The sequence below is a fragment of the Quercus suber genome, unplaced genomic scaffold (genome assembly GCF_002906115.3).
Source record: "Quercus suber isolate HL8 unplaced genomic scaffold, Cork oak 2.0 scaffold_158, whole genome shotgun sequence".
Classification (NCBI taxonomy): Eukaryota; Viridiplantae; Streptophyta; class Magnoliopsida; order Fagales; family Fagaceae; genus Quercus; species Quercus suber.
In genome coordinates, this window is record NW_027069619.1 from 1,046,078 (window position 1) to 1,057,502 (window position 11,425).

The window sequence follows — 11,425 nt, forward strand, 5'->3', positions numbered from 1 at the left end:
TGCAATTTGTCAAGGATATAGAGATGGAGAGGTAGGAGTTGAGGAAAACCACAAGGAAATGTGTATGATTGTAGGTATGACAATCTCTAATTCTCAAGTGTATTTCCTAAGGTTTTCTCTTTGAAAAGCACTCCTTACAATTTGTGGGTAATGAGGGTATATATAGTGTGGGTAAAAACTTGGTAAAGCAAAACTTCACTTTTTGCCAAACAGAGAGTTTTGCGAGTCCTTCGTGAGTTGGCCTTACTCACGAGACACTCATGAAAACCTTTAGCCTTGCATGACTCTTCATCTTCTAGTCATGTGCTTTACATGTGACTCTTTCGCGAGTAAGCTTCTCGAGAGATACTCGCAAAAATCACTTGTTCATCCTTTAAAGCTTGAGTCTTCACACTCTCTCATTCTCATCCCTTACAATTAGAAACTCACATACATACAGGAAAAAATGATTGAAGAAATTACAATCAAATTTGGCGTGGAATTAAAACCAACACAAAATAATTGTAAATCACAACTTTACACGTTACTTTTGTCATACACGGGCATTTTAAGTTTTAACTTTTTAAAATGTCAAACTTATATTCCTTTTATTTTCATGGATGGATAAAATTTTATTTTTGTATCATAACATATTTGTATTTACAGTGGATGAGAACTTTTCTTTCTTTCATTTTCACGTTTTGGTTGTGAATGTGGATGGAGGATTGGCTTAGTGGTTAAATTTGAGTGCAAATAGTCCATGTGTTCAACATGATAGCCCATCGTATGGTTTCTAAATTATCTAGTCGAAGACTCATTTTGCTTATTTCATCGTGGCATTGATGACGTGATCGTTGGCCGCACCTTACTAAACAGATAAATACAGATTTCAAAACCAACAAAAAAAAAAAAAAAAAAAAAAAAAAAAAAATCAAACTAGTACCACAAACAACCTAGTTGCCATTTTCACCATTTATTCTTTGCAATATTCACAGCTATTCACGAATGTAGAGAAATTAATTGCATGGCAAGACATTGGTAGTAAAGGATTCAACTGTATATTGAATAAGTTATTGGAGGTTTGGAAATTTTGTATGAGAAATTTTGCAAATCACATCCAACCCATTGAAATTTTGAAGTCAAAATCTTGTCATATGGGAAGTGAATAATTTGGAAACCACCAGTTGGACAGACAATTTTATATATTTAAGACACTTCTCAGATTATTGGAACAGGGGACTTGAATTTTTATCTCAATGTCTCCAGAAAATTTAAAATTTAAAATTCAATGTTTTTACAAATTGAGTGAAACTTGATCTATAAGTTTACGCAAAAAGATAAAAGTATTACAGTCACACATCTTTATTGATAAACTGCAGTTCATACATCTTAACATAATGGAGCCTTCAAGTCCAACAAACACTAGCCAACGAGGGCTTGGCTGAGTGGGTAAAGCTCGGACGCTTCGTGCAACACACCTAGGTTCGAGTTCCGTTGTCCGCAGGCTTTTGTTGGTGGGTAAACTTAGTGGTGAGGTGTACTCACAAAATGTGAGGTGACTCCCATATAGAGGGTACAGAACGGGTACCGACTACGGACTCCTTGACCGAGACCACTAGCTCCCTGCCCGGGCCGTAATATGATCATAAAAACCCCCATTTTTTGATTCTCAAAAAAAAAAAAAAAAAAAAAGTCCAACAAACACTAGCCAAGGTTGGACATACACAAATTATTTGTACTTTCTGTATTACTTCCCTTTCAGTAGCATAATTCAAATAGTGAGGAAGCCGTAATCCTTAAAGCTTTCCATAGTGTCCCTAAGACTCACTTCCAAATGAACGAAGCTAATACCCAAACTTTTCGCCTTATCTTGGGATATCTTGTATGCTGGCAGCAAAGGCTTGTCATCTTCACATCTGCCAAAAATGTAAAATACAAGTGACTATTCAACTTGTGTGATGTGTCACAACAATTGCTATGGGTGATAAAAGCAAATTCTTAATTAAACGGATCATTATGATTATTTTGTTAAATGAAACATTTATTTCACCTTAGTCGTACTTTTAAGTTACACAAAAGGCACCAATAAGTGACATTCAGTATCATGCAACTAAATAACTTACTTTTCAAGTAGATTGAAAGTAGGGTAAAGTTTATGCAATATCTTGAAAACCTCAAAATAGTGTATAACTTTTGCAACCATACAATATCTGCCACTGGCCGCAGGAATCTCAAATGCCTGAATATGTGCATTTGCAACATCTCTAACATCAACTAATATACACATTCCATCAGGAAATACTTTAGTTCCTGCATCCAAGAGTAAGAAAGAAAGACAACAAATTAATCACCTTTGTCTATACTACAATACCACTAATATCTATTCAAGTACGACTACTATATTTAGGTTTTATCAAGGTATAAGTTTTGCTTTGATGAGAGAGATATTTTGTTCATGTTTGTTGGAGAAAAGGAATCAGAAGTGCAGCCCATGAAGAAATTTTTTTATATAGCAATGTTAGGGATACTACAAATTTTACCACACATAAAGCTTATGAACTGTTGTGTCACAAATCACAATAAAACAATTCAAAAATGCGGTGGTTGAAGTCCACCAATCTCATTCATTGCTACATTAGTTTATATGCTTTATGCAGTAAAATTTATAATAGCTTTAGCATTTTTTTTTTCTTTCTGTTTTTCTTTGATAAAAAATTAATTTTTATCTATTTACAAATATTTGGGACTCTGTTAGTTAAAATTTATAATAGCTTTAGAATTTTTCTTTTTATTTTTTCAGTTTTTCTTTGATAAAAAATTTATTTTTTATCTATTGGTTAAAATTTGGGGACATTCTTCTACTTGGAGGCTTTAAAGGCTTTAAGCGATTGTCTAACTTGCCTATTGGTTGGACTGACCTTGGATCTGGTGATAGAACCCGAGGACAAGAGAGAGACTTATGTTTGATTGCCTGTATTTATTAGTGACTATCGAGAACATTACACTTCAATTGCACATTGCAAAACTATAGGTCTAGGGTTTTGTCTTAGTGGATTGCTTGCATGGGTGCTGAAAGCTTGAAAAATGTGTTGAAAACACAAGAGTTGTTTAGACTCCCAAATAAAAGTTACAGCTCGATTGATTTTACACTAATTTAATACTAAGTGTGGAATAGTGTAAAAGCAAGCGGATAAACAAACACACTACACTAATCCATAATCAAAGTAACACAGCAGTAAAATGGAATGTAAAAGAGTAGGAAAGAAAAATGCAAATACAAAATAACACACTGATGTGTTATCGAAGAGGAAACCAAAGAACTCGGCGAAAGACCTCTCCGCCACCCTCCAAGCGGAAATCGATCCATTAGACAATTAGTTGGGATACATGGGTTAGCAAGAGACCCTCCAAGCCTAATATACCCAATGTACCTAAGCCCTCCAAGCTCTTACTCCAACACTTTGAATAGGTGTAGGTTGTGTTTGGGTACAAATCTTCTCTCAAGGTATGACAATAAGAGAGGGATGGAGAAGAGGCTACAATGATTTCTCACTAAGAATGAGTAGCTCTCTTTCGAAAGATGGGTGTGTGTGTTGAAGAAAACCTATCTAGGGTTTTTATCTCTGAATTGGCCTCTACTACATTTGTGGGTAATGAAGGTATATATAGTACGGGTGAAGGGTAAGAAAGTCACACATTAAAATCCTCTAGGCAGAATGTTTTGCAACTACCTCGCAGGAAGGCCTTACCCGTGAGACATTTGCAAAAACAATAGCCTGGCACGACTCTTCAGCTTCCAGTCATGTGCTTCTCACATGACTCTTTCGCGGGTTAGCTTCTCGCGAGCTTCTCGCGAAATCCACTGATCTTCAATTAAGTTTGAGTCTTCACCAACTTAATACTAAACCCACACAATAAAATCCCAAAAATTACAAGGAAAAAAATTAAAGCAATTACAACACATTTTGTCATGAAATAAAACCAACATAAAAATATAGTTGTAAATCACAACTTTACAATCTCCCCCTTTGGCTATTTCGTGACAAAACACCCTATAATAGACTCTAGACTTAAATGTGAGTTTGGGAACAATGGCAAAACTCATTCACACCTAAATCTAAAAGCTGTGATGAACTTGGAACAAGATACCTGTAACCTGAAACACTTGCACAAAACGCATTAGACCCTCAAGGTAAATCAAGTGAAAAATAGGACAAGTATAATATAACAAGTAAATTCCGATCAAGTAAACATGATGTGAAACATGTGAGCAACTTAATCATACACCAAAACAGACATATGAAAATGACTACAATGATCATGTAGCAAAGCAAATGATCATCCGAACATGTAACCAATAAAGCACAATATCGTAAGGATAAAAGCATGTCCAACACATAAGCACGATGAAATGAGAGCAATAAAGCATATCAAAGCATCATAAAGCAATGAGAAAACAAGCATAAAGTAAATCAAAGTTTTCTAAAAAAAAAATGTATTCTCCCCCTTGGTATATGCATTTCCCCTATGGCTTTCTCCCTCTACGAATGTGTATAAGGTAGAATTTCTCCCCCTAATAGTATGCATATGAGTTATATAGAAATGACAATACACTCTCCCTTTTTGTCACGAATAGACAAATTAATCAAGAGGAAGGAGGGAAAGAAAAGAAGATATGAACAAGGGTAAAAGATGATACATGAGGTGTGTAAGATGTATGAGAAAATGAAGCTCAAATGCAAAATAAAACATCTTTAAAAATGCTACAAAGCATAAAAAACATGACATACTAAGAATAACGAAACATGATATAAACCTAGGCATGAAAAAGACACAAGAACATGATATATGTGCTAAAAGGTCTAAAAAGACTTAACTAGCATGAATGAATGCAAAACATGTCAAGTGTTAGAGTGTGTGCAGCAAAGGTGCATCTAGCGTGCATATGAGATGCATGATCAATGCATGAATAAGCACTCACGGGGCAAAGTGTATAAAGCACACCACCAATGATCAAAACATGATAAACATAAGTAATTATGGTGATCCCCAAAACTTTGGTACTCATTGGAGTCCAAAACAACGAGAAAATGCCGTTTGGGCATTTTATTAAACACTTAGAGTGCACACACTACACGTGTATGTTAAATAATGCAAGAACATATGAGAATCTTGCCTAAATACATGTTATTTTTGCCACAAGGGGCCAATAACCAAAGCAAATTATCATTTAAAACAAAGCTCAGTCAAAAAGATTGACAAAAATTAAATTTTCCAACTCCCATTTAAGAAAATGCCAACTATGAACATAAAACTCCCAAAAACATAATCTAAGGATCAAAATCAATGAAAAGAGTTAAAGATTACCTTAGAGATGTTAATAGAATGAAAAACACTTGAATTTAGTTGGGTTTTGATATAAAAACATTAAAACAGGGGTTTGGGAGAAGAAGGGAGGCGTTTAAAACAAATGACCCATAAAATGCCTTTTAAAAAGCTGATTTGAAAATTTTCGCTAGTAGCTCACTAGTTAGAATCCCACGAAATTTTGCTGGTATCTCGCTGGTATTTTGCTGGTAAGCCTTACTCGCGAAATAGTCGCGTAACTCTCTGTACAAAGCTGAAAAACTTGAGAATTGGACCATTTAACTCCCAGTTGAGCTTACACATGAAATGGGTCACGAAAACACCCAGAAAACATGGTTTTTACACAAAAACAACTTGAAAAACTTTGAAAAACATGGGTGATACAAATCACTTCCAAAAGAAAAACATGAGTGATAAAATCACTTCCAAAAGCAAACAAAAAGAACAAAAATCTTTTTGGTTTGATCCACATATGGTTGAGCACACACACATCACATTTGAGCATGTACAAACACACAAATGAAATAGGCATTCATTGAATATTAAACTTATGTGTTGTGTGTGTGGATCAAGTGTGGAATAGTCCTTAGTCTAGAGCAAAATTTCAATGATCAATTTAATCAAGTCATACACAACTAGCACTTAGTCAAGTGGTCTATTTCAATTATAAAAATAAACATATATGACCTCCCACAAGAAAATAATTACAAAACTTAGAAGTTTTTCATTTGGCTTCTATACAAATCACAACATTTGATCATTTTTGAACAATATATCTCATTTTGAGATCGATGCTTGAAATTTTTGATATTTCAATCTTGAGAATAAGCCTTTGGCTTTTTGAGCACTATACATTTCAAAACAAAAGTCGCCTTCTCTTTTTCCTAGTCAAATACTAGTATGTGCGATAAGCTTTTGTAGCTCAATATCTCTTTTCATTTGGAGATTTACATTTGGTGAGCTCTTTTGCAAAAACAAAAAAAAATATATAGTGAGAAGATATATAGGCACAAGTCTATGCAAGTATCAAGACCATCAAGACTATTGACCAATCATTCATGACAAGTTTGAAGATCTATTTACAACAATCACACATAGTTTTCAAGATTTCTTCCACATAGATAAATGTGCATATAGAATAAGCTAAGCTCGTAAATGCACTACGTCATTAGTACGAAGGTACTAGGCCAAACTCACATGTGAAATGTGCTCAAACATATATGATCAAACTTTTTGAAATTTTCACTTTTTATGTGGTTTAGAATTTTTACTCACACAAAACTAAAACATAAAAGTAAGATCAAAACAAAACAATGCATATAAAGAAATACAAGATGCACAAAATGCATGAAGATATGACATTCAATGCATAAAGGGTCTAACAAAGATCGAAAGAATTAGATCAAGGACCAAAAGAGCAAAAACTCAACCATAGAAACCCTTCCTCATCCAAATGGATTGATTGTTTGAAATGAGTATCTCATGAGAAGTGAGATGAAGGTTGGAAGAATGAGAACCAGAGATGCACATAAACAAGGAGGCAAGAATATTAAAATTTTTTTTTAACAACTTACTATTTTCTCCCAAATCCGGTTTATCTTTTATATCACAATTTCCAAACAGCTCAAGTTTCTCTTTTCTTTTAATTCTTTTAAGAGCTTGAAACTTAGAGCAATGTGATCTTAGATGACCAAAAGCACCACAATGGTGATAAACAATGTGTTTAGGTCCATTAGGCCTTTTGGGAAGGGATCTAGCAACATGGGTTTGTTCTCTCTTCAACTTATGACATTGAGGTCTTATATGACCAATCACACCACAATGGTGGCAAGTAGAAACAAAGTTAGATCCACTAAATTCCCTAAGATGAGACCTAAGCAGAGGCTTATGCTTAAGAGTCTTTCTTTCCACTTTTTGATTTCTTTTGTGTGGAGGAATGTACATCGATTTGTCCTTTAAGGTAGAACACACAATAGGCACAACATCGGTATCACAACATGATTACAACAAATATTTTAGTCATTTTTAGTAACAGGTTCAGTAATCAAACACTTGGCATGCATCTTAAGAGATTTATTTTTACATTTAAGATCATCAACAAATTTAGCATCTAAGTTCATATTCAAAAATTCAAACTCTTTCAGTTTTTTAAGAGAAATTTCAGCAAGTTTCTTATATTTCTCAACCAATTTGTTGGATTTATTGAGTTTAGCAATCAACTCATCCTTTTCACAAATGAACTTGCTCAAATTTTTTTGAAACTTTTTAGCTCCTTTCTTCAAGAGTTTGTCAACAACACCCATAGATTCAAGTAACATGTCATTAGAATTATGAGGATTAACATTCATAGAGGCATTTTTACAAACACATGGCATGTTACACTCACAAACATCCATAGAAGCATACAAAACACTATCCATGGCAAAACACACATGGGGTCAAGGATCACACTTAGGTATTTAAACCACAACAAGTGTACCTGCTCTGGTACCAATTGAAAGTTTGAAAAATATGTTGAAAACACAAAAGCTGTTTAAACCTCCAAATAAAAGTTACGGCTCGATTGATTTTACACTAACTTAACACTAATTCTGTGGGAAGTCACGTCCATTGGCCATAATATCACTTTTCAGACATAGAGTTGCATGGTACTTACTCGCTCAATGGTGACAACCAACAACGTTTAAGGAGACAAACCACAGCCCACTGCCCTGGAAAGACAAGTCCAATCCCTCATGGCTGTAGTGGAACGTCTCACCAAACAGAATCATGATCTAGAAGAATAGCTACACCAAAAGAATGTGGGGCACGACACTCGGGAGGAGGACCAAGAAGGTACCAGTGCCGAGAGAAGATACCGAGAGGGGCCTGAAGGTAGTAATGCCCCAAGCAGACCAGAGCGACAAAATATAAGCCTCCCATCCCTCATGGATACAACTCCACCACTTATTGTCGCAAAGATCCAGGCAATGAAGGAACATATGGAAGTCATGATTAAAGCCTTCAAGGGAAAAGTGTCTAGCGATCTTGATGACCTAGTCAACTGAACTAACTCACCGTTCACTGCCCTCGTCAATTCCTTCCCTCTACCACATAAGTTTTGCATGCCACAGATAGATAGTTACGACGGAGTCAAGGACCCTCTAGATCACCTAGAGACCTTCAAGACCTTAATGCACCTTCAAGGGGTAGCAGACGAAATCATGTGTAGGGCCTTCCCTACAACGCTAAAGGGCCCTGCAAGGGTGTATTTTAGTCGACTAACGCTGAACTCCATTAGCACTTTTAAGGAGCTAAGAGCTCAGTTTACTTGTAGTAACTTACCGTTTCAATAAGGAAGCACTCTCGATCGATGAAGCCAACAACAAGGTACTTGTAGTAGCCTTCACGAATGGGTTGCAAAAGGGTAAGTTTTTGTTCTTTTTATACAAGAACGACCAGAAGACCATGTCAGAAGTACTCTATAGGGTCACCAAGTACATGAATGCTGAAGACGCACTGCTAGCTCGGGAGGAAAAGCCTAGGAAAATGGAGAGACAGGAAGACATACGACAGGACCAAGGACAAAAGATGCCAAGAACTAGAGACTGAAAGGATGAAAGACGCTCTAATCCCTCGGGAGGGAGTTTTACAAGCTTCACCCCATTAACTGCCCTAATAGACCAAGTCCTAATGCAAATCAAGGTCGAGGGAGATTTAACCTTTCCCGAAAAGCTGAAGGGAGATCCCAACAAGCGATCTAGAGACAAATATTGGCACTTCCTTCATGACCATGGTCATTGTTAGGACATATATGTTTTCACTTGTTAAGAACATATGTCACTTATTTATATAAATTGGCTAATTCTTTGACAAAACGCACTCTACTTGTAATTGGGTAGTTCTAGGTGTTTTTAATACTTCAAGAAACAAGGTTTCAAGGTCAAGTGTTGAAGTCATCAAGTCTGTCCAAGAAAAAGCAAGCTGAAGTGCAAAGTTTTTAAAACTCGACACCTTCTCGACAGCTACCTCGACACCTGTAATCTGTCGAGATTTAAAATTTCAGATTTCCAATCTGATTTTCTTGGGATTCGTGAATATGTTTTTGGGCCTTCTTTTCTTCTAACCCTAAACATATAAAAGGATTGTTTTAAGAGCCGTCAAGTGTGACACAAGTTGCAATATCATTGAGCAATCCCTGTTCAAGCAAATTATGATCAAAAGACGAAGTTCTTGACCTAGTTCATCTTCCTTCAAGAAGTTGCTGTGTATTTGCACCGTAGGGTTTTGTAACCAAGCATCTTCCTGCTATTCATCATAAAGGATGAACTTAGCGAAATGTCTACATAATCCAAAATATGACAGAGGGATCGTAAATTTTTCTCCAAATATTCTTACATTATTTAAAAAAAAAAAAAAAAAAAACTACTTCTTTTGAGGGTCATCATTCTTCTCTATCTCATCAACAACCACAGGCTGACGGGTTTCACCCTTGATGGTCTGAGCTTGGCCTTGAGGAGGAGCTGACTCTTCATCACCAACAGCATCGTTAGCAAAGAGGCCCTCCGTGCTGTCAGACTTGACAGGTTGTGCGGTGGTTTAGGCTTGGTCATCAATATTTAGCATTGAGAAGTCAAGATCAGGGTAAGCATTCTTGGCCTGACGGATGGCATCATCAAATCCGTCTGCATAAGAACCAGCAAGCTCCTTAATGAGGGCGTCGGAGTCACGGTACTCTCACACAGCAACATCCTTTGCCAAAAGGAGCCAGTCCTTAGCATCACTGATCTCTTTCTCCTTATCCTTCAGAACCTGCTTCAGCTCCTCTGTCCGTTTATAAAACTCATCCCTAGCCTACTCCGCCATGACGAGCTTCTTTTCCTAGAGCCTTCAGCTCATTTAGCTCGTCCTCCGTTGACCTGGCCATTGCACAGATACGATCCATCACTGTCTTATGATTTAGACATCGTCCCATTAACCCTTTCATCATGACCATGGCCTTAAAAATGGGAATGAAGTAGTTTGAAACAAACAAAGAGATATGGACGGATGAAATGATGATGGGAAAATTACTTGAGCAATGCTAAAAAGCCCCGTCTCCCTCATCGCCTCCATCAAATGATTGCTTAAGTCATCGTAATCTTTAAAAGTTATGATGGACGAAAGCCTCTCCAACGCATGTTTTGGGTCCTCTTGAAGGAGGACGGGTGGCCTCTCCTACTGGGTGGATGGACCCTTCATTAAGCCCTTCCCTGCTCCGTGCTTTGCAGGAGTGACCATCTTTGCACCCTCAGCCATTAACCCTACAACGGGCTCCAAAGGGACCTTAGGTTTCTTAGGAGAACAGTCCCCTTTGGACGGCTACTTCCTTTTGTGGATGGGTTGCTTGAGCTCGCCCCCTTGGGATCCACATCACTGGTCTCCTTTTTCTTGGCAGCCTGTACCTTAATCATTGCCCTCCTCTTAGCGTTTTCTACTTCTGGAAAGATGGACAGATGAAGTTAATTACTAAGATAAAAAAATCAAAACTGTTTAAACAGAATGAGGATGACGGACTTATGTTGGCGTATTTTGGCGTCGTATTTGACAACTACTGGCATTGGTTCAGGTCCATCACAATACCAATGGATGGTATCTAGCTTGGCCCAAGTCCTTTCCTCCAGCTTGGTCTTGACAAAAATTCTCTTAAGAAAGCTGAACTTCTTAAGTTCAACTTATGGACGCCGTCAAACTGCAAAGAAGAAGACGGTTAAAAGTATTGAAGAAATTATAATAAACTGAATGGTTATGTAAAAGGGTTCACACACTAGGACGGGTGCATACCGGACGGAGGCAATATGCCCCAAGTCGTGTTGACGGGCATGTGTTCCGTGTCCCTTGGACGATACATCCATTCGTCACCCTCTAAGAAGAAATAACGACTTTTCCAATCCCTATTGGAGTCTGGGGTTTCAAATATAACCTTCAACGACGGACTCTTAGGCACAAAACTATATATCCCCCTTGATTTGTCTATTTCATTTGGACAGTAGCAGTGAAGGAATTCCCGCACTGTCAGCCTCCTAGCACTATTTGACATAGCACCGTACAGGACCTTCAT

The 11,425-nt window shown here is 37.1% G+C and overlaps 1 protein-coding gene across 1 annotated transcript; it reads right to left on the reverse strand.

Moving 5' to 3' along the window:
- Positions 1–1,750: 1,750 nt before the first annotated feature.
- On the reverse strand, positions 1,751–11,425 carry LOC136069240 (phenylacetaldehyde reductase-like). Its single transcript, XM_065777547.1, has 3 exons — positions 11,149–11,425; positions 2,103–2,289; positions 1,751–1,895 (listed from the first exon to the last, which is right to left on the reverse strand). Exons 1-3 carry the CDS (start codon positions 11,423–11,425, stop codon positions 1,751–1,753), a joined length of 609 nt encoding a protein of 202 aa, XP_065633619.1.